The sequence below is a fragment of the Nyctereutes procyonoides genome, unplaced genomic scaffold (genome assembly GCF_905146905.1).
Source record: "Nyctereutes procyonoides isolate TBG_1078 unplaced genomic scaffold, NYPRO_anot_genome, whole genome shotgun sequence".
NCBI lineage: Eukaryota > Metazoa > Chordata > Mammalia > Carnivora > Canidae > Nyctereutes > Nyctereutes procyonoides.
In genome coordinates, this window is record NW_026575040.1 from 22,975,494 (window position 1) to 23,000,048 (window position 24,555).

Below are 24,555 nucleotides of genomic sequence, written 5' to 3' on the forward strand. Positions count from 1 at the left end.
TATGGTATTCTCTTTAAATCCTTGTTTCTATAAAGTTGGTATTAATGTTCCCACTATCAGTAATTTAAGTCATCTTTTTCTTGGTCTGTCTTGCTTAAGGTTTATCCATTTTGTTACTATTTCAAAGCACAAATTTTTTGTTTCATTGATTATTTTTCTATTCTCAATTTCATTGATTCCTACTGTAATTTTTATTTCTTTCCTTCTGCTTGCTTTGGGTTTAGTTTCCTTTATCTAGTTCCTTAAAATGAAAGGTTAGATTATCAGTCTCAGAGTTTTCTTTTTTTTTTAAGCTCTACACTCAACACGGGGCTTGAACCCACGACTCCGAGATCAAGAGTTAAGTGCTCAACAGACTGACCCAGCCAGGCTCCCCTGAGACTTTTCTTTTTTAATGTAGGTGTTTACAGTTAAGATTTCCCTTTCAGCACTGCTTTCCCTACTTCCCTTACCTTTTGGTATCCTGTGTTTTCATTTATCTGAAAATATTTCTAATTTCCCTTGTGCTTTTTTTGAGCTCTTGAGTGCACTGTTTAATTTCCGGATATTTGTTCATTTTTCGGATTTGCCTTTGTTACTGAGTTCAGTTTCATTCCATTGTGCTCAGAAAAAATACTTCATATGTTTTCAACTTTCTTAAATTTACTGAGATTTGTTTTGGGTCCTAACATACGGTCTATTCTGGAGAATGTTAAATGGGCACTTGGAGGGAAGAATGTATACTCTGTTGGTGGTGGTGGAGTGTTTTGTTATGTCTGGTTGGTTTATAGTGTTAAGTCCTCCTCGTTGATCTTCTGTCTAGTTTTGGCTCTTATTGTAAGTGGGATATTGAAGTTTCCAACTATTATCTTTGGACTGTTTCTCCCTTCAGTTCTGTCAGTTTTGTTTTTAGGTGTCTGCATAACACATCTTCATGTCACATTGACACTTTTATCATTTCATAATGTCCTAACAATTTTGTGTTAAGATTTATTTTGTCTAATATTAGTATGACCACTTTAGCTCTCTTTTGGTTATTATTTACATGAAATATCTTTGTCACTTTCAACCTATTTGGGTATGTGGTTCTGAAGTGAGACTTGTAGAAAGGATATGGATGGATCATTTTTAAAATGATCCAATTTAAAATGCCAATTTTTGCCTGTTCACTGGTGAAATTAATTCATTTCAAATGGTTACTGATAAGGACTTCTGCCATTTTGTTGTTTTCTATATGTCATATCTTTTTTTGTTCTTCAATTTACATATTACTGCAGTCTTTTAAGACTGATTTTCATTTGTGTACTGTTGATTTCTTATTTTTTTTTTGTATAGTTTTTAGGGTTTTTTCCTTAGCATTTACTCTGGTGATTACAAAAACATTTTAATTTATAATCTAGTTTGGATTAATACCAACTTAATTTTAGTAGTAAACAGAAACAGTTTTTTCTACAGTTCATTCTCTCTTGCCCTCATGTTGTCATTGTCACAAACTAACATCTTTATACATTGTCTCCCCAGTAATGTGGTTTTATGATTATTATTTTGTGTTACTGTGCTTTAAACCTAATCAAAAAAGGAGCTACCAGAAGTACATTGATATTGACTTTTATGCTTACCTATTTAGTTACCTTTACTGTTCTTTATTTCTTCATGTGGATTCAAATTGCTGTCATCTTTTCAACTAGAAGGGCTACCTTTAGGAGGCAGGCTTACTTGCAACAAACTCTTGTTTATAGGGGAATGTCTTAATTTGCCAATTTGTTTTTATTTTATTTTATTTTATTTTATTTTATTTTATTTTATTTTATTTTATTTTATTTTATTTTATTTTATTTTATTTTATTTTTTTAAGAGTTTATTTATTTATTCATGAGAGACACAGAGAGAGAGAGAAAGAGAGAGAGAGAGGCAGAGACACAGGCAGAGGGAGAAGCAGGCTCCATGCAGGGAGCCCTACGTGGAACTTGATCCCGGGTCTCCAGGATTCACACCCTGGGCCGAAGGCGGCGCCAAACCGCCGAGCCACCCGGGCTGCCCCCAATTTATTTTTATTGAGGTGAAATTCATATAACATAAAATTAACGGCTTTAAAGTGAGCAATTCAGAGGCACTTAGTAGATTTACAGTATTTCCATCTTTTGACTGTTTGAATAGCGCTGCTATGAATATTTGTGTACAAGTATTTGAGTGTCTGCTTTCAATTCTTTTGAGCATATACATAGGGGTGGAATTGCCGAGTCCTATGGTAATTATTTAACTTTTTGAGGAACAAGTAAGCGAACCATTTTCCACAGTGCCTGGACCATTTTACAGTATTACAAGCAATGTTCATGGTTTCATTTTTTTCACATCCTTGCCAACATATAGTTACTTCCCTTCCCCTCCCCTTCCCAGGCTCCATGCCTAGTGTGAAGCTCAGCATGGGACTTGAACTCCCAACCCTGAGATCAATATCTGAGTTGAGATTAAGAGTTGGATCCTAAACTGACTGAGCCACCAAGGCACCTCTACATTTCTTCTTTTCTTAATGTAGCCATCTCTGATGTGTGTCAAGTGGTATCTCATTGTGGTTTCAGTTTGCATTTCCTAATGACTAATGAGGTGGAGCAACTTCTCGTGTTCATTGGACAAATATTTGTATAACTTTGGAGAAATGTCATTGTCCATTTTTTAATTTGGTTGCCTTTTTGTTGAGTTGTAAGTATTCTTTATATATTTTGGATATTAGACACTTAGCAGATATGTGGTTTGCAGATATCCCCCCCCATTTTTTTATTGTTTTTTCACTTTCTTGATAATGTCTTTTGTTGCATAGAGAATTTTCTTTTTGAAGAAGTCTAATTTACCTATTTCCTCTTATGTCACTCATACACTTCGTTCTGAAGTATAATTTTACTGGGAATAGGATTTTTGGTTGACAGTCTCTTTCTTTCAGTGCTTTGAATATGCCATGGTTTCTGATGAGAAATCATTGTTACCAAGGATTCCTTGAATGGGACAAGTTGCTCCTCTTGATGCTTTCAGCATTCTTTTTTTTTTTTTCTTTTTAACAGTTTGATAATGATGTGAGTAGGTGTGGATCTCTTTATCTTATTTGGCATTCACTGATTTTCTTGAATGCCTTTCATCACATTTGGAATGTGTTTGGCCATGATTTCTTCAAATAATCTTTCTGCCCTTTCTCTTCTGGGACTCCCATTATGTGTATGTTGGTACACTTGATGATATCCCACAAATTTTTTAGATTTTATTCATTTTTCTTAATTTTTTCTCTTCTGTTCCTCACTTGATCTTTATTGACCTTTTTTTTTTAAATTTTTATTTATTTATGATAGTCACAGAGAGAGAGAGAGAGAGAGAGAGAGAGGCAGAGACACAGGCAGAGGGAGAAGTAGGCTCCGTGCACCGGGAGCCCGATGTGGGATTCGATCCCGGGTCCCCAGGATCGCACCCTGGGCCAAAGGCAGGCGCCAAACTGCTGCGCCACCCAGGGATCCTTTTTTTTTTTTTTTTAAAGATTTTATTTATTCATTCATGATAGAGAGAGAGAGAGGCAGAGACACAGGCAGAGGGAGAAGCAGGCTCCATGCCAGAGGCCGATTCGGAACTCAATCCCGGGACTCCAGGATCTTGCCCTGGACCAAAGGCAGGCGCCAAACCGCTGAGCCACCCAGGGATCTCCTTTATTGACCTATTTTTAAGTGGTTGAATGTCTGCCTTCAGCTCAAGGCGTGATCCCAGGGTCCTGGGATCAAGTCTGACATTGGGCTCCCCCAGTGCAGGGAGAAACCTGCTCCCTCTGCCAATGTCCCTGCCCCTCTCTCTGTGTCTCTCATGAATAAATAAATAAAACTTAAAAAAAAAAAAAGTTTGCTGATTCTTCTTGCTTACATATGCTATTTAGCTCCCTTAGTGAAAATTTCACTCCATTTATTGTATTTTTCAGCTCCAGAATTTGTTTGGCTCTTTTAAAATAATATCTTTTTAAAAAAATATCTGTCTTTTTATTGATATTCTCTATTTGGTAAGACATTTTCAATGTCTGGGATTCTTTAGGACAGTTTCTGGCCTTTTTTTCATATATATGGTCCATACTTCCTTGTTTCTTTGCATTTCTTTACATTTTTTTGTTAACTGGCCATTTTGAGTATTATAATGTGGAAACTCAGGAAAACACATTCTCTCCCCTCCTCAGGATTTGTTGTTGTTGTTTGTTGTAATAGTTATTGTTTAGTGATTCTTTTGAACTAATTCAGTAAAGTGCACAGTCTTTTTGTGGCCACTAAAATCTGTCCTGTTAACTTAGTGGTCAGCTTGTGATTGGATTTACCCAAAATGCCTAGGCCTAAAAGCAAAAAACAAAACAAAAACCCTTCCCAGGCTTTGCTGATTGGCTCTCTGTACTGGACATGCTTTCAACACTCAACTGGACAGTTACACCTGTTTTTGCCTTCATTTCTTGCTTGTGCAGAGCCTGAAAGTCAGCTGGAAGTGAGAGCTTAGTGCCCTCTCACTTCTTTCCTGAGCATGTCCACACCCTTGGGCAAGTGTGTGGCCTTCAAGATCTCTAGTAATATGTGAGAGCTTTTAAAAGCCCCTACTCCCCTAGTATGTAAATCTCTAGCCTTTCCTCCCAAGCTTTTTAGTTTCTCCGACTACTACTATCCATTGTCCAAGGCAGAGGCAACTAATATGTTTGCCTGTAAATGTTTTTGACATTCTTGGGTAATTGCTTCAGCACTGAGGAAGTCCTAAGTGAGCTAAAATCAGACCTTTGAGCTATTCTCTTGATCCACCGGGTAGATCAGAACAAACAACCATGATTCTTTGTGAATGAGGTCCCTCTGCTCCCTCTAGTAGTGGTCCATGTACCAGGAATTTTTTTTTTTTAAGATTTTATTTATTTATTCATGAGAGACACACACACAGAGAGGCAGAGACATAGGGGGAGAAGCAAGCTCCCTGTGGGGAGCCTGATGTGGAACTCGATCCCAGGACCGCAGGATCATGACTTGAGCCAAAGGCAGATGCTCAACCACTCAGCCACCCAGGTGCCCCAGGAATTTGGGTTATCTTTAAGGCATTATTGAGCTGGGGAGCTGAGATTTGGGGTGGAGGAACAAGTTAAAACACTGCAAAGTTTTATTGAGATTCAGCTGTTTATTCTTGTTAAGCATACTCATGGTTGTTCTAACTTTTGATTAGTTTCCTGAGTAGAGAGAAAATTGATTCTGACAGTTTTTAACGTGTTTTTGTTGCTTTATGTTGCGATTGACTTTTGGTGTTCTTTGTCATTTTCACTGACATCACCCTGTATTTGTATGATCTCGTAGATTCTGATTCTGGATCAGACTCGGATTCTGATCAAGACAATGTTGCATCTGGCAGTAATGCCTCTGGAAGTGAAAGCGATCAAGATGAAAGGGGTGATTCAGGAAAGCCAAGTAATAAGGAACTGTTTGGAGATGACAGTGAGGATGAGGGAGCCTCACATCACAGTGGGAGTGATAATCACTCTGAAAGATCAGACAATAGATCAGAAGCTTCTGAGCGTTCTGATCATGAAGACAATGACCCCTCAGATGTAGATCAGCACAGTGGATCAGAAGCCCATAATGATGATGAAGATGAAGGTCATAGGTCAGATGGAGGGAGCCATCACTCAGAAGCAGAAGGTTCTGAAAAAGCACATTCAGATGATGAAAAATGGGACAGAGAAGATAAAAGTGACCAGTCAGATGATGAAAAGTTACAAAATTCTGATGACGAAGAGAGGGCACAAGGATCTGATGAAGATAAGCTGCAGAATTCTGATGATGATGAGAAAATTCAGAACACAGATGATGAGGATAGGCCTCAGCTTTCAGATGATGAGAGACAACTGTCTGAGGAAGAGAAGGCTAATTCTGATGATGAACGGCCAGCAGCTTCTGATAATGATGATGAGAAACAGAATTCTGATGATGAGGAACGGCCACAAATGTCTGATGAGGAGAAAATGCAAAATTCTGATGATGAAAGGCCACAGGCTTCAGACGAAGAACACAGGCATTCAGATGATGAAGAGGAACAGGATCATAAATCGGGTAATGAATGCATTTAGGAGAACTAGAATGGTTTAGTACAAGAACCCAGATGCAGCAGTGGCCCATTTATTCTATGTTCCCACTTTTATTTAGTACCCTGTTTTTCTCTTCTGTCCCTCAATTTCAGCCTTTTCTAATTATACATTTTGCTTTAAACATTTTTTCCTAATCCATTTATTATTTCTATCCTTTTTCATTTGTTAATTGATGATAGGTCAAGAAGAAGAAAAGAGGACAGCCTTAGGAAAAGATGTATGGTGCTTAAGTAGCTAGATAATGAATAGAGTTGGTTCTTTTTCTGTGGGTAACTGAGAAGCATGCCTCAGGTGAGAATACATTTGCTTGGGGGAAAAAGCGGTGCTCTTGAAATACCTCCATAGGGTAGCTGTACTGAGGTGTAAATATGATCCAGCTCAGTTTTTTGAGACCCAAAATTTGATCATCCAGACGTAATTAGGCTCCAAGGAGTTCACTTAGACTAATCAAATGCATTACAAACTAGTTTATAAAAATCAAGATGGAAAATTGTTTCAGGAGGATCGGTTATTTCTCTCTTGTCCATTTTCCTTGGGGAAAATCAACATTAGATGCCAAATGATAGTATCAGGAGGTTGCCTGCAGAGTAGAACATCCAGAAAATGTGAAAACATGGCTGGATGATCTCAGTGAAATATCGTAGCTTGATACGTGCATCCTCCTAGAGAGATATATTTTGGTCAGAATATTTATTCCTTAGAGATTATAGAAAACACATAGCCAAACTTTGGCTTCTTGACCACCTTTTATAGTAGCCATTTACACTATTCTCAAGTTAACACATTCTTCATATAGAGTATTAAATTTAGAGGTCTTGTTTCATTATATTGTAAAATGATTAGGTTAGAATTCTTCCTCAAGTAATTCTTGGATTGCTTCGTTTCCATATGTGATTGATTATAATTACATGTTGATCCTGTTTTAGCTTAAATATGGGGGAGGAGGTCTTTAATCCTGTCATACATACCTCACAGGATAGCACTCAAGATCACATTTTGGCATTATTTACAAGAAGAGGCCAGAAAATTTTGAAGAGATGGATATAGATCGATCTGGACTACAGGGCTGCAATAAATATTCAGTAACCAGTTCTTTATAGAGTTATTTTTACCGGTAGCAGAATCATTAAAGCTCATGCATTACCCAATACTAGCAGACTAACACAAGAATAGGGTTATGGTAGAGGATCTTACAGTTTGTCAGTCTGCTTAACTCTTCCCTACATCAGCAGTGATTTTCTTGAAGTTTACAATTAGGTGAACAATTGTACCATCCAGAGCTAATGATATGCAGTTGACCCTTAAACAACATGGGTCTGAACCACAAGGTCCACTTACATGGTTTTTCATTAAATACAGTACATTATTGTAAATGTATTTTCTCTTACTATTTTAATATTTTTCTAGCTTTATTGTGAGACTACAGCATGTAATACATATAACATACAAAATATCTGTCTACTATTTATGTTATCGGGAAGGTTCCAGCCAATAGTAGAGTATTAGTTGTTTTTGAAAAGTCATACATGGATTTTTGACTGTGAGTGGTTGAGGGGAGGACTCTGTGCCCCTGCCCCCATGTTGTTCAAGGATAAACTTTATCTTCCTTTGCAATACTTTTACTTCTTTTTTTTATAATGAGTCATATAAATTAGGTCATAAGTTTCAGTACTACTTTTCTCATTCTATCAAGTTTTTCTGCTTATAGAAACCAATGTTCCTTTAATTGTTTTAATTAACCACTGTTTGTATGTGTATATACAGTTCTATTAATGTTAATTCATGTATAGATTTGTGTAACCACCACCACAGAACAGTTCTGTCACCCTGAAAAACTCCCTCGTTCTATCCCTTTTGTAGTCCCATCTTTTTTCCACCCCTGACAACTACTGACCTCTTTTTATCACTGCAGTTTTGTTTTTTTGAGAAAGTCATCAAAAATTGAATCATCTAGTATGTAGCCTTTATACGTTCATTTAGATTTTTTTCACTTAGCATAAGGCATTTGATATTCATCCAAATTGTTACATGTATCAATAGTTCCTTCTTGTTACTGAGTAGTTTTCCATTATAAGGCTGTACCATAGTTGGTTTATCCCCACTGTTCCTTTTAAAGCACAGAATTAAAAGAAATGACTGTGATTATGAAGAACCTAAAATTCTGCTCTTACAGAATCTGCAAGAGGCAGTGATAGTGAAGATGAAGTTTTACGAATGAAACGCAAGAATGCAATTGCCTCTGACTCAGAAGCAGATAGTGACACCGAGGTACCAAAAGGTATTCCAGTTGCTTCTTTTACATACATATGTATATATTTGTCTCTCTGCGTTACACTGTAGTGCACTGCCAACTCTAGGCATTTACCCAGACTGCAAAACCCACAAAAAAGAGTGTAGATATATTTGGCATACACAGGTAGGTTGTATGGATATTAAGAAACTGCTTAATCAGTTGAAGAAGAGACTCTTTTTTTTTTTTTAAATGTAAACTGGGGATCCCTGGGTGGCGCAGCGGTTTGGCGCTTGCCTTTGGCCCAGGGCGCGATCCTGGAGACCCGGGATCGAATCCCACGTCAGGCTCCCGGTGCATGGAGCCTGCTTCTCCCTCTGCCTGTGTCTCTGCCTCTCTCTCTCTATCTCTCTGTGACTATCATAAATAAATAAAAATTAAAAAAAAAATAAAATAAAATGTAAACTGTATGCTCAGTGCAGGCCTTGAACTCATGACCTTGAGATCAAGAGTCTCCTCCTCGGGATCCCTGGGTGGTGCAGCGGTTTGGCGCCTGCCTTTGGCCCAGGGCGCGATCCTGGAGACCCGGGATCGAATCCCACGTCGGGCTCCCAGTGCATGGAGCCTGCTTCTCCCTCTGCCTGTGTCTCTGCCTCTCTCTCTCTCTCTCTGTGTGACTATCATAAATAAATAAAAAAAAGAAATTAAAAAAAAAAAAAGTCTCCTCCTCAACCAATGGAACCAGCCAGGAGACCCCCCCCCCCCAACCACATTTCATTTATAGGGAGATGAATATGTTATTAGGAGGCTAAGTCTCTGGTTGAGGTGGTAACCTTCTTTGGTTTGAATACTGATAGTTCCAGGACAACTTGTTCTTAAGTCCTTAACAACAAGTGTTTGTTTTTTTTTTAAGATTTATTTATTTGTTTGTTTATTTGCAACACAGAGAGAGAGGCAGAGACACAGGCAGAGGGAGCCCAATGTGGGACTTGATCCTTGACACCGGAATCACTCCCTGAATCAAAGGCAGATGCTCAACCGCTGAGCCACCCAGGTGTCTCATCAAGTCCTTAACAAGTTAATAACATAAAGAACTTGATTCTTCAAGCTGTGCGTTAGATGAAGAATTCATAAAAACCCAGGGTTAGGTAAGGAGGTTTGTTGTAAGGATAAAAGATTGACTTATTCATCTCCATATGTGACTATTTCAGATTTTACTGATTTGAGATAGAGAGTGAGAGTGAGGGTGAGAGAGAGAGCACAAGCAGGGTAGGGAGGGGCAGAAGGAGAGGGAGAAGCAGGCTCCCCACTGAGCAGGGAGCCTAAAGCAGGGCTCCATCCCAGAACCCTGGGATCATGACCTGAGCCACCCAGGTGCCTGAGAACTTTTTTTTTTTTTTTAAGATTTCATTTATTTATTCATGAGAGACACAGAGAGAAGCAGAAGCATAGGCTGAGGGAGAAGCAGGCTCCCTATGGGGAGCCTGATGCGGGATCTGATCCCAGGACTCCAGGATCATGACCTGAGCCAAAGGCAGACACTCCACCATAGAGCCACCCAGGTGCTCCTGGAACTTTTTTTTTGAAAAAGAATTTATTCATTAGAGAGCATGAGCTGGTGTGGGGAGAGGCAGAGGGAGAGGGAGAAGCAGGCACGCCACTGAGCAGGGTAGCCCGATGCGGAGCTCAATCCCAGGACCCCAGGATCATGACCTGAGCCAAAGTCAGATGCTTAACTGACTGAGCCACCCAGGTGCCCCTATGTGTGACTGTTTCAAATGGCAGATTGCTATACAATAAGGATGTTAGTCTAAACGTTTCTTTAAATATAATTTTGATAGTTTGTTTATGCACAACCATCATTGTGCTGAATGGTAATTAGACTTTAATGCTATATAGCTTATATAAATTATCATAAGTAATACTGTAACTAAAGCAAGTAATTAGAGGGTCAACTAGAGAAAAGGAGACAGCTGTAGAAGAGCAAGCTTTGGGATTTACTTAAAGGTAGCTAGTACTTATGTGCCTGGGCTTTGGAATCAGATGATCCAGGGATCCCTGGGTGGCTGGCTCAGTGGTTGAGCATCCGCCTTCCGCCCAGGGCGTGATCCTGGAGTCCTGGAATCAGTCCCACATCAGGCTCCCCGCATGGAGCCTACTTCTCCCTCTGCCTGTATCTCTGCCTCTCTCTCTGTCTCCCATGAATAAATAAAATATTAAAAAAAAAAAAAAAGGAATCAGATGATCCAAGTTAAGGTTTTTACGACTTTACTTTCCAGCTGTATGAGTTTTTTCAAATTACTTACTACACTTTAATTTTCTGATGTATAAAAGGGGATGATGCTAACCATCTTTGAGGATTATTAGAATTAGATATATTCATTGATTTTATTCAGTTATTTATTAAGCATCTACTACTGTGCAATAGTACTCGTCTGGACACTGGGAATATAGCAATGGTCAAAACAAATAAAGGCCTTTTCTGTGTAGAACCCACATTCTGGTGGGGTCAGGGTAGGGTAGAGAGATTGACAATAACACAGGAAGTAAATATGTAGTATGTCAGGTGGTGATAAGAACTAGGAAAAAATAAATCAAGTGGGACATGAGGGGCATCTGGGTGGCTCAGTTGGTTAAGTGTCTTGACTCTTGATTTTGGGTCAGGTCATGATCTCATCAGGGTCCTGCGATCAAGCCATCATCAGGCTCTGTGCTCAGTGGGGAGGCCATTTGAGATTCTCCCTCTGCCTCCCCCAGCAACCCACACACTGTGCATACACACATGTGTGTGTGCGCCCTCTCAAATAAATCCCCCTTACCCCCCCCCTTTTTTTAAAGATTTTATTTATTCATTCATGAGAGTCAGGGACATAGGCAGAGGGAGAAGCAGGCTCCCTGGGGGAGCCTGATGTATGACTTGATCCCAGGACCCTGGATCACAACCTGAGCCGAAGGCAGATGCTCAACCACTGAGCCACCCAGGTGCTCCTCTCTCAAATAAATTTTAAAAAAAAGGAGGGGGGGAACATGAGAGTGTTTGTGGGTGCGGTTTTCATTTTTATTTTATTTTATCATTATAGATAACTTTCAGTACCCTGACCTTCCTTGCTGCCTTTTTTTTTTTTTTTTTTGTTATGGCTTTTTTTCTTTCTTTCTTTTTTTTTTTTTTTTTAAAGATTTTATTTATTTATTCATGAGAGACACAGAGGCAGAGACACAGGCAGAGGAAGAAGCAGACTCCACACAGGGAGGCCGATGTGGGGCCCAAGATCATGCCCTGGGCCGAAGGCAGATGCTCAACTGCTGAGCCATCCAGGTGTCTTTTTTTTTTTTTTTTTTTTAAGAACAGTTTAAGGATCACCATGAAATTGGGAGGAAGATGCAGAGATTTCCCATATACCTCCTTCCTCCACACATGCATAATTTCCCTCATTATCAGCATCCTCCACCAGAGTGGTACATTTGATAGAATTGGTGAGCCCACATTAATACATCATTATCATCCAAAGCCCGTAGTTTGTTATGGTTCACTCTGGTATTGACATTCTGTGTGTTTGGACATAGGTGTAATCACAAGTGTCCATCATTATGGTATGACAGCTGGGATCCTCTGGAGTAGTTTCACTGCCCTAAAACCCTCTGTGTTCTACCTTTTCATCTCTGGCGACTGGCATAGTTTTTGCCTTTTTCAGAATGTCATATGGTTGGAATCCTAGAGAATGTAGCCTTTTCAGGTGGCTTCTTTTACTTAGTAATATGTATTCCTTCCATGTCTGTTCCTGTCTTGACCATTGTTTTTAGCACTGAGTAACATTCCATTGTCTGGATGTACCAATTTACCCATTCACCTACTGTAGGACATCTTGATTGCTTCTAAGTTTTGGCAGTTATGAGTAAAGCTGCTATAAACATCTGTGTGTAGGTTTTAGTGTGGACATAAGTTTGCAACTCTTTAGGGTAAATACCAAGGAGCATGATTGTTGGAGCATATGGTAAGAGTTTTTTAAGAAACTTCCAGGCTGTCTTCTAAAGTGGCCATAACATTTTGCATTCCTAGGAGCAATGATTGAGAGTTCCTGTTGCTCCACATTTTTGCCAGCATTTGGTGTTGTCCATATTCTGGATTTGGGCCATTTCAATAGGTTGACTCTTCTTTTTCAGTGATCTGTCCTCCCACCTTGTCTCAGTAGCGTTTTATTCTAGACTCTGTCATTGCCAGTAATTGTAACTCTTCTAAAATCCTGGTTGCAAGCAGTCTATTTTCTTACCCTCCTATCTTTCTTTATACCTCTTCTACCCTACCTTGGTTTACTAATTACAGATTATTGTTGTTGTTTTGCCAAACCTAGGTGAAGTTCTGCCTCAGATGGTAGACAGGGGTCTGCAGGTTTAAAACTTGAGGGAATATGTAGATAGGCCTGTATTGAGTGCTTAAGCCCCAAATGTGATTATCTAGACTATAGGAGCACATTTGGGCTCCTGGGGAATAAAGGAAAATGGAAAACAAGGTTGCAGTAAAAAGGGAAAAAGACCTGGCTCCTGTGCAGCTTTGCCTCACTGAATTTGCCCCCTTCTCTCTAGGCAGTCTGGTCATATCTTTGAGAGCGGGTTTCAGAGTTGTGGTTTTCTGGCGGTTTCCTGGCAGTTTCCTGTGTGGTTTTCTTGTCCTGGTCCAGAAACCTTGGGAATATGTGGAACTGATAGCTTTATTATAGATATTAATACTGTGAATTTTTCCTCGATATTAAAGATAACAGTGGAACCATGGATCTGTTTGGAGGTGCAGATGATATATCTTCAGGGAGTGATGGAGAAGATAAACCACCTACCCCAGGGCAACCTGTTGTAAGTAAAATGACCAGTGTGAACTGGGCTCTTATTGAAGGCCAAGTAAATGTTTCAGAGATTTCAAGTCATAGTTATATACCAAGAAGAGGAAGTTGCTAACTGATTTGCAATATGAAAATACAAGGAACAGATGATCTTTATAGGGAACTCTTGTTTATAAGTGGGAGTAAAATAACTGCCCTAGTACATCCATACCATGGAATACTATTCAGCAACGAAGAAGATTAAAGTATTCATATACACAAGAGCTTGGATGAAATTCCAGGATATGCACAATGAGAAAAAGCCAATCCCAAAAGGTAACATGCTGTGTGATTCCACTGACATAGTATTCTTAAAATGGCAAAACTATAGAAATGGAGAAGAGATTAATGGTTGCCTGAGATTAAGGAGGGGTGAGGGCAAGAACAAAGTGGATGTGTAGCTAAATGAAAAGGTGATACGAATCATTGTGGTGATGGAAATGTTTTTTATCTGATTGTATTGGGATCAGTCTCCTGTTCCTGATGTTATACTATATAGTTTGCAAAATGTTACCATTGGGAGAAACTAGATATGAAAAGAAAGAAAAAAAAGAAACAACTGCCTAGCATGAGGTTGGTGTCACATCTGAAGAGACAGGACTGCAAGGATTTGTGATTTGAGAACCATTGATTTAAATGTTTTTCTTGTTCATGCCAAGAAGTATAGTGTGTTGAAAATCATCCTTGATTTTAATTGATGGCTTTTATTGGTGAATATGTAGAACACAGATTTATCACAAGAGATCTTTTCTTATATTGATGCTTCCAAACTGATCTTGTTTTCCTTGTGTTTTTTGGTGGGGGCTTGGGTGGGTAGAGATAGGGATTGAGGGCTGCTTTAGCTCCAGAGTCTCAATATGTTTCTTGTCTACCTCGGTCATTTAAAGTATGGAAGTTGAGCTAGAGTAGACCATTTCTAAGATCTTTCAAACTCTAAAATTCAGACTCTTTTACTAGGATGAAAATGGATTGCCTCAGGATCAACAGGAGGAGGAGCCAATTCCTGAGACCAGAATAGAAGTAGAAATACCCAAAGTAAACACTGATTTAGGAAATGACTTATATTTTGTTAAACTGCCCAACTTTCTCAGTGTAGAGCCCAGGTAAGGGGATCAATTAAAAGTGTTTTTGCATGTTGGATAGAAATATGTGGAATGTTGATATTTTTCTGATTTTACACGAGGTGACTGATCACAAAATGGAAAACTGATCATGTGTCTCTGAAAAAAATAAATCAAGCATAGCCTGTGATTAAAAAAAAGCATGGACCAAAAAAAAAATTTTTTTTTAATTAAAAAAAAGAAAAAGCACAGACCATTACTTTTTAAATGCTTGTAATTGTTTATGGCATTTTGATACTTTCTTATGTATTAACAGACATCACAGGCCTTTGGGTGTTCTTGTTTAGTTCAGCCCTGAAATAGCTGAAATCCAGTGTGGTGAAATTTGCTAGAGAAACTACAAATGCCCACTCTGCCATTGTGGATCTAGAAAAGCTAACATTTTAAGACAGTGTTGTTGGGTATTATTCACTAACATGGAAGCTCTCATGAGATTTAAAATTTTTTTTAAAATGATGTGGAAAGCTACAGCATGTGTGACTTGTTCTTTGGACGACTTATATAAAAGTAAGAATATTTTGAATATTTAGCCTTGCTTTTCAAGCAGTATATATTAACATCAAATTTTAAGAAGATGGAATGATTTGATTACTTCCTTAAAGTTGAACAGGAAGATATTTAACCATTATGACTTTAATTATAATATGATTTTTAACATAATGGTGTCTATTATAGAGAGATTGTTATTAGCTGTAACAATATTCTTTAAAAATATGATTAATTAGTTTATTTTAAAAACATTTGTAGACCTTTTGATCCTCAGTATTATGAAGATGAATTTGAAGATGAGGAAATGCTGGATGAAGAAGGTCGAACCAGGTTAAAATTAAAGGTACTGTTCCAGGCTGTACTTAGTTTTTTTCTTTTGTAAAGTGAAACCTGGGGATAGTCACTTGAAACTTGAGCTTTTAAAAATGATTTTTTGTTTTTTTGTTTTATAGACAAATGAATTGTCTTTTCAGAATATTTTTAGGAAGAAAATATATAGCCTTTTCTCTGTAAAGGTGGCACTTTTCCATCATTTTTTCCCAATCTTATACTTTTTTAATGCTTTAAAAAAATTATTAGTTTCTTCATTCAGAATAAGTTGCATGGTGGTTTGGTGTTTAGAATGACTACCTCCTTATGTACTGTGGGTTACATTCTGGTAACTTCCTACAAGAAGAAATCCTTCAGGCTCTTTGTTCCGTGGATAAACAAATCATACAAGAAGGAGAATTTATTACGAGTACCTTCCAGTTGCTCTTGTTGACTTTTAGGAGCGATTTTTATTGTGCTACGTTCCTATTAATGTTTTTCTTTGGTATGTTATGGTGTGTGTTCAAGGAGGGCCTCTGATCTTCCTTTCATCAAGGAGAATGTAGGTTAAGCAGATGCTTTAAAGCTGAGTTATACCAGAAAATGAGAAGCATTTGAACTCATGGTACTATAACTGGAGATATGCTTTTTGGATTCTTAAATCCAAAAGATTTCCTGTAAATACTTCATTTCTCAGTGGGTATTGTGTATGGTGTTTGAATGGTAAGAAGTGGCAGTCTGCCCTATGACCCAGCAATTGCACTGTTAGGGATTTACCCCAAAGATTCAGATGCAATGAAACGCCGGGACACCTGCACCCTGATGTTTCTAGCAGCCATGTCCACAATAGCCAAACTGTGGAAGGAGCCTCGGTGCCCATCGAAAGATGAATGGATAAAGAAGATGTGGTTTATGTATACAATGGAATATTACTCAGCCATTAGAAACGACAAATACCCACCATTTGCTTCAACGTGGATGGAACTGGAGGGTATTATGCTGAGTGAAGTAAGTCAATCGGAGAAGGACAAACAGTGTATGTTCTCATTCATTTGGGGAATATGAATAATAGTGAAAGGGAATATAAGGGAAGGGAGAAGAAATGTGTGGGAAATATCAGAAAGGGAGATAGAACATAAAGACTTCTAACTCTGGGAAATGAACTAGGGGTGGTGGAGGGGGAGGAGGGCGGGGGGTGGGGGTGAATGGGTGACGGGCACTGAGGGGGGCACTTGAGGGGATGAGCACTGGGTGTTATTCTGTATGTTGGTAAATTGAACACCAATAAAAATTAATTTATTTAAAAAAAAGTGGCAGTCTGGCGTTCTTACAGTTCAGGGGCTGAATTATTAAAATAATTCCATCTCTTCAAGTGTGATAGATCTATAATATCTTAGAAACCTTATACAAGATGGTTTCTATCCAAAATGTGTGGGCTTCCAAAGCTTTTTAGTGAAATTTCACTACTCTTTTTTTTCCCCTCCACTACTCCTTACTCTTAATGGAACTATAAATCAAATAAGAAAATGGTAATAGGTACCAATAACTTGCTCCAGGACACAGTTAATAGGTATAGTTCTCAACTATTATTTATTTATTTTTGCTCTCCTTTTTCTCGCCTATTTTCCTCCATTAGCTCATCTGTTAATATTTTCCCTTTGAGCATGTGTATCTATTGATATACAGGGTTAGCACTGTGAACTTTTCATGTCTGTTTTAGTGCCTCTGATATTATTCTGCTTTTCATTGTTTCTCATCATTTATATAAATTAATGTGGTAGTTCTTTATTTACTCTATATTGATTTTTGCAGTTTTGTCTTACCTTCTATTAGGATGCAGGAAATATCAATATATCTATTTTCAGGCCATATAGTATCAGACTAGAATGGGCATCAAAGATTAGAGATGAGTATTTTACTCCAAAACCTTGATACTTAGGGGTGCCTGGGTGGTTCATTCAGTTAAACATCCTCTTTTTTTTATTTTTTATTTTTTTAGAAAGTGTTATTTTAATTGATTTATTATATTTTTTTATATTTTATTTATTAATGAGAGACACACAGAAAGAGGCAGAGACATAGGCAGAGGAAGAGGCAGGCTCTCTGCGGGGAGCCCTATGTGGAATTTGATCCCAGGGTCCTGGGATCATGACCTGAGCCTAAGGCAGATACTCAGCCACTGAGCCACCCAGGTGCCCCAGCGCCCTCTTGATTTTAGCTCAGGTCGTGATATCAGGGTCCTGGGATTGAGCCCCACATTGGGCAGGGAATCTGCTTGTCTCCTCCTTTTGCTCCTCTCCCTGCTCGTGTGCTCATTCTCCCTTCTCTTAAATAAATAAGTCTTTAAAGAAAAAAAAAAAACCCTCAGTACTTAGAGTACAGAAGGTCAGTGTATAACAGACTGGTGTTTTTTTAAGCCTGGGTGTGTGATCGAAAATAACCCTGGGCCCTTTGTTTCTTGAGTGAATTTCCTGAGACGAGGATGATCATTCTTTTAAAAAGACTATCCATTTTTGAGAGAGAGAGAGAGCATGAATGGGGAGGGGTGAAGGAGGGAGAGGGAGAAAGAATCTGAAGCAGAGTCCTCACTACGCACAATCTGAAGTAGGGCTCAGTCTCACAACTTCTAAGTCATGACCAGAGCCGAAACCATAAGTTGGACATTGAACCAACTGCACCACCTAGGTGCCCCCCAGGATGACCATTCCTAGAGAGTGGGTTGGTGGTTTGATTCTTTAAAGAATAGGGAACCTGAGTGCCTGGCTGGCTCAGTCAGAAGAGTGTGCGACACTTGATCTTGAGGTCACGGGTTTGAGCCCCATATTGGGTAAGAGAGTACTAAAGAAAATGAACTTAAAAACAAGTAAATAATAAGGAACCAGGTATAGTTTACATATCTTTATGAGGTCCTCGGTCTTAAAGGTACTTTATTGTGTCTTTCACCCCAATAGGGTAAGACCTAGCAGTGTATCTTATCATAGCATCATTACAATTTGAATCACTTTATGTAATAGCATTTTTCAAAATGGTTTCTCAGTTTGTAATGGCCCATATGTGTGGGCATATTTTTTGTGTCAGAAGGAAGGTAGGAATAGTGATTGTTTTGTTTTTATCCCTTTATTAAGGAAAATTTTAAACACCTTACAAATAAGTGAGAACCATATAATGAACTCTTATATGTATCCATCACTCATGTCAGTGATTGTCAGGTTGGACAGTCTTGTTTCTTTTTTCTTGTTTAAGATTTTATTTTTTCATAAGAGACAGGCAGAGGGAGAGGCAGGCTCTCTGCTCTGATCATGGAACTTGATCCCAGGACCCGGGGATCATGACCTGAGCCGAAGGCAGATGCTTAACCGACCTGAGCCACCTAGGTGCCTGAACAATCTTGTTTTATTTATATTCTCTACCCCACATTACCCAGACTTTTGAAACAATCTCAGATATATATCATATTTAATTAATGAATATTGATTTCTTTCATCAGTTGGCTTCATGGTTGTTTGTTTGTTTGTTTGTTTATTTATTTTGTAATCTCTATACCCAGTGTGGGGCTTAAACTCACAACCCTGAGATCAAGAGTCACATGCTCTTCCAACTGAGCCAGCTAGGCACCCCCATAGTTGTTTATTTAGTGAGGAATAAAGAGGAAAGGGAAAAAAACTGGAAGGGAACCATTAGGACCTGTTGCAAAGACATTCTCAGCTAATAGTGGGGATCCAGGAAATCTAAGTGGGAAAGGGAGCTGCTGCTATTCAGGTTGGGGAGATAGGCATAGGGAAGCATGGGCTTAGGTCTGTCAGTTTTCAAAAGGTTGACTTCTTTTTGTTGCCATCTTGGTTCATAGTCTCTATTCTTGTGAGTATATCCTTTTTAAATTTCTTCACTGCCATTTCATTGGGTTCCCAGGATGCAGCAGTGATAAACTACATGCATTTCATGTGCTGTATTTTCCTGCTAGGTCCCACTGAGTATTTTTTTAAAGATTTATTATTTTTAATTTTTTTTAACTTTAAAAAAATTTTTGTTAGTGAACATACAGTGATCAGTTTCTGGAGTAGAATTCATTGATTCATCATTTACATATAACTCCCAGTGCTCATCACAAGTGCCCGCTTTAATACCCATCACCCATCTAGCCCATCCTCCACCTACCTCCCTCCATCAACCCTCAGCTTCCTGTCATTAAGAGAGATTTATGGCTTGTTTCCTCTCTCCCCTTTTTTTTGTTTTCTTCCTTCCCATATGCTGTTTTCTTTCTTAAATTCCACTTATGAGTGAGATTATATGGTATTTGTCTTTCTCTGACTTATTTCACTTAGCATAATACACTGTAGCTCCATCCATATCACTGCAAATGAAAATATTGCATTCTTTTTGATGGTTGAATAATGTTCTATTATACGTACACATACACACAAACACACACATATATAAACCACATCTTCTTTATACATTCATCAGTTAATGGACACTTGGACTTTCTCCATAGTTTGGCTATTGCTGATAATGCTACTATAATTATCGGGGTGCATGTACCCCTTCAATATCGCTTGTATCATTTGGGCAAATACCTAGTAATGCAATTGATCATAGGATAGCTGTTTTTAACTTTCTTAAAAAGTTTTCCAGAGTGGCTGCATATTTGCATTCCCACCAACAGTACAAGAGGGTTCCACTTTCTGCACATCCTCACTATTACCTTTTGTTTCAGGTGTTGTTAATTTTAGCCTGACAGGTGTGAGATGGTATCTCTTTGTGGTTTTGATTTGTATTTCTCTGGTGATAAGTCATGTAGACATGTTTTCATATGTCTGTTAGCCATCTGGATGTCTTCTTTGGAAAAGTGTCTTCATTTCTGCCTGTTTTTTAACTGGATAATTTCTTTTTGGGGGGTGTTGAGTTTGGCAAGTCCTTTATAGGTTGTGGATACTAATAATTTATCACATATATTATTTGCATATATCTTCTCCCATTCTGTAAGCTGCCTTTTAGTTTTGTTTATTGTTTTCCTCACTGTGCAGGGCTTTTTATCTTGATGAGGTCCTAGTAGTTTGTTTTTGTTTCTCTTGTCTTTGGCAGTGTGTCTAATAAGTTGTTTATAGCCGAGGTCACAGAGGTTTCTGCCTGTGTTCTCCTCTCGATTTTGAAGGTTTCCTGTCTCACATTTAGGTCTTTTATCCATTTTGAATTTATTTTATGTATGGTGTAGGAAAGTGGTCTAGTTTCATTCTTCATGTTGTTATCCAGTTTTCCCACACCACTTTTTGAAAAGATTGTCTTTTTTTCCATTGGATAGTCTTTCCTGCTTTGTTGAAGATTAGTTTACCATTTAAAGATTTATTCATATATTTTATTATTTTATTTTTTAATTTATTTTTTCTTTTATTTTTCTTTTATATTTTATTTTTTAAAGATTTTATTTATTTATTCATGACAGATACAGAGAGAGAGAGGCAGAGGACACAGGCAGAGGGAGAAGCAGGCCCCACACAGGGAGCCCGACGTGGGACTTAATCCTGGGTCTCCAGGATCATACCCTGGGCTGAAGGCGGCGCTAAACCGCTGGGCCACTGGGGCTGCCCATATTTATATATTTTAAAGAGAGTCTGAGCAGGGGGTGGTGGGAGGGGCAGAGAGAGGAGGAGAAAATTTCAAGCAGACACCCCACTAAGCATGGAGCCCCGACATGGGGCTTGATCTCACAACCCTGAGATCATGACCTGAGCTGAAATCAAGAGTTGGATGCTTAACTGAGTCACCCAGGCATCCCATTCCCACTGAGTTTTTAAATTTCAGTAGCAGTGATTTTCATTTTAGGAAGCTCTTGAATGATTTCCAGAACTACCTGGTATTTCCTCCACATGCAATCAAGGTAAAGTTAGCCTCTAAACCTCCTCAAAAACCTGAGGTTTTATTCTTCCTAGGGTGCTGCTTTTTTCTTAACCCATATTTGGGGAGCTTTCCTCTTTTCCCTGGGCAAGATTTTTGGTCCCACATTTCTTCAGTTTTTAGCTCTGTGAGAAAACCTGTTTAATAGAGGGAGCCTCAGATCTAAACTGCTACCTCCTGTGGCCTCAAGCCTTATCTTCTGTTCTTATAGCTCTTTTTTTTTTTTAAAGATTTTATTTATTTATTCATGAGAGACACAGAGAGAGGCAGACACACACACATACAGAGAGAGAGGCAGAGACACAGGCAGAGGGAGAAGCAGGCTCCATGCAGGGAGCCTGATGTGGGACTCGATCCCAGGACTCTAGGACCACGCCCTGGGCCGAAGGCAGGCACTAAACCGCTGAGCCATCCAGGGATCCCCTGTTCTTATAGCTCTTACTGTTTCTTAACACATCCCAGTGCTACTATGGATTTAGCATTAGCTCAAATGCTCTGGCACTCACTCCCTTTGTGATTCCAGCTCTAGGAATTCAGAAATTGAGCTAATTGTTTTTCCTGTTGTTAATTTATTCAGCGTCACTAGGTGATTAAAACAAGAGGGTTTCAAGGTTGTCTGTTTTTCTGTCAGTGTGTGACAGAAATTCTATGATTATGTGTCTCTTGAGGAGAAAAGAATCATAAACTACAGCATTCTAAGGCACTTGTATTTTGAACCAGGTAGAAAATACGATAAGATGGAGGATACGCCGGGATGAGGAAGGAAACGAAATCAAAGAAAGCAATGCTCGGATTGTCAAGTGGTCAGATGGGAGGTGAGCCCAAAATGCCTTGAAGAGAATTGAAATACCTTAGAATGTGGCTAGTGGGGGGTCAAACTTCGCAATAAAACCTTATTTGGGGGATATCTCATATTAAAGCATTTCTATTGCTTGGTCTCTGCCATTGCACAGAAGACCTGAAAGAAGTAAATAGGTAGTTGAGGGTCAGACAGGGTGGTGAAAGACATTTAAAGTAGGCCAAGAACGTGGTCATCCTCTCCAGCTATAGCATAGTGGTTTGGAAATACTCAACTATCTCCCCTCCCCATTGCAAGCCACTTACTGTAAGATGACATGTTAGTAAAATTCCCTTTCACTGGGAAAGTAATAGAGACTGAGTACATGTTGGAGCACGGTTTTCTTCTCAACATGCTGTGTGTCTAAACATAAACATACAACATGTTTTACTTCTATGTAGATGGTTTTTCATGCCTCCTTTTTTCTTCTGAACTCTGCGTAAGGAGAGATAGTAGCAATTGAATCAATTTAAAGTAAAATGGTAGAATGAAAGCTTTATGACTTTAATACGTGAAGTGTTCCTTCTTTTCAGCATGTCTCTGCATTTAGGCAACGAAGTGTTTGATGTTTACAAAGCTCCACTACAGGGAGATCACAACCATCTTTTTATAAGACAAGGTACTGGTCTACAGGGACAAGCCGTTTTTAAAACCAAACTCACATTCAGGTAACTGTTGTCAACTACTATTTTTACAGTAAAAGCAGTGAATATAGATACTGTCCAAAATCATTTGACGCCTGATTGACAATCTTCTGTATAGTTCACCAGAGACCAAGTTCTGGTTCTCAGCTCTGAAGGTTCAAAGGCTATTTTGTCAAGCGCACCAAAAGTTGCTATTTCATAAGGAACCAGGTCATGCTAATCAAACTTGAAAGAGACTATTATGTAAACCACAGTGTTAATTTATTAATTCCAGTGATTACTTAACTGCCAGGGGGCCTAGAATACTTGCTGGTCAGTGTGTCTTTTTTTTTTTTTTTTTTTTTTTTTTTAATCTGAAAGACTGATAACTGGAGGCTGGTAGTGTGCATGCAGTCAGAGCCAAGGCAGTGAGTAAGGTGTGAAGGCCGGGGTCATCCTGCTCCTGAGGCTGCTGCATCCAATACCTCTCCAGGGTGTGTCCCCCAAGCAGCCCAGGACATTCAGGTCAGCTGGTGAGAGAGCATTCCCCTTCTTTAGAGTGGTAGACACTACACTGAAATGTCTGTATTTTTCTTTTCTTGACTCGAAGCAGATCATCCTCCTTGGGTATCTTTAGAGAGGGCACAGAAATCTTGATGACTTAGCTTTTTGAGAATTGTTGTGGTCAGAAGTAGAGGCTTCAGAATCAGACCTCTATTTCTGTCCCATTTCCCTTTGTGTGGCCCTGTGCAACTTTCTCAACCCCTCTACTTCACTTTCCTAATACATATAAAATGTAATAATTGTTTTATAGGCTAGCTGTGACAGTGAAGATGTAGAACCTGTAAAATGTGACGCACATTTCTTGGCACTTAGTCTTCAGTACATGCTCCCCGAACCTGTGTATTTATGATTCTGGAGGGTGATTGTGTGCTGCAAAGACTTATTTATTCCAACTTTTGTTTTTTACTTGTAAGATAAGAATGTCTCGGTGAGTCACAGAGTGGGGAAAGTTTGGAATCCCTTCACCTGGTATATGCCTGTTGTTTTTTTTTTTTTTTTTTTTTTTCTAGGGAAGAGGAAATGGTCTCTGGTCTCTTGTTTTTGTGATATCGATATGACTGGCTCACAGATGTACCTGGTAAACAGGCATTTTTGTTCATTTCCTGCAGACCTCACTCTACAGACAGTGCCACACATAGGAAGATGACCCTGTCACTTGCAGATAGGTGCTCGAAGACACAGAAGATTAGAATATTACCAATGGCCGGTCGTGATCCTGAATGCCAGCGTACTGAAATGATTAAGGTACATTTGCTAAGGTTTATCCTGGGATTTTTGGTGCAAGCATACGTCAGAAAAACTTCAGGTTTGGGTTCAAACCTCTGCAATAAATTGAATATCACAGTAAAATGAATCAAATGAATTTTTTAGTTTCCCAGTGCATATGAAAGTTATGTTTACACCATAGTGTGCATAGTGTGCATAATGCATAGCATTATGTCTAAAAAAAAATGTATGGACCTTAATTTAAAACTTTTTTACTAACCATCATCTGAGTTTTTCAGCAGGTCATAACCACTTATCACAGATCACCATAACAAATATAATAATGAAAAAGTTTGAAATATTGCAAGAATTACCAAAATGTGACACAGAGTTAGCAAAAACTGTTGAAAAAATTGTGCCTATGGACTTGCTCGGTGCAGAGTTGCCATAAACCTTCAATTTGTAAAAACTACAACAACACGGTATCTGCAAAGTGCACTAAAATGAGATATAGCTGTATGTTAAGAATAGCATTTCCCAGAACTTTGTTTCCATCTCTTATTGACCCACCTTTTCTCTTTCTCGCCAGCGTGAACTGAGAGCTGGCTTAATTCCCTGAGCATTTGCCAAACGAGTGGTGTGATGATGGTCCTAAAACAGACACAGGGGCTTGGGTTTTCTCTCACCAGGTCCTGACGGTTCAGGAACAAGCTGGTGACTAAAGGATCTGAACTTGGGCATATAATTTCAAAGATGATTTAGAGAGCTATGTCCGGCTTAGAATCTGTGTCAATAATTAGTGAAAATGCT

General features: G+C 38.8%; 1 protein-coding gene across 1 annotated transcript in view; it reads left to right on the forward strand.

Moving 5' to 3' along the window:
• Positions 1–24,555, forward strand: part of LOC129506388 (RNA polymerase-associated protein LEO1) — a 38,743-nt gene that overhangs the window by 3,279 nt on the left and 10,909 nt on the right. Inside the window, exons 2-9 of the mRNA XM_055320061.1 lie at positions 5,316–6,068; positions 8,277–8,381; positions 13,084–13,178; positions 14,162–14,307; positions 15,073–15,157; positions 21,736–21,830; positions 22,387–22,521; positions 23,649–23,784. Coding sequence (XP_055176036.1) covers positions 5,316–6,068; positions 8,277–8,381; positions 13,084–13,178; positions 14,162–14,307; positions 15,073–15,157; positions 21,736–21,830; positions 22,387–22,521; positions 23,649–23,784 — 1,550 coding nt within the window. The remainder of the gene's footprint in view (positions 1–5,315; positions 6,069–8,276; positions 8,382–13,083; positions 13,179–14,161; positions 14,308–15,072; positions 15,158–21,735; positions 21,831–22,386; positions 22,522–23,648; positions 23,785–24,555) is intronic.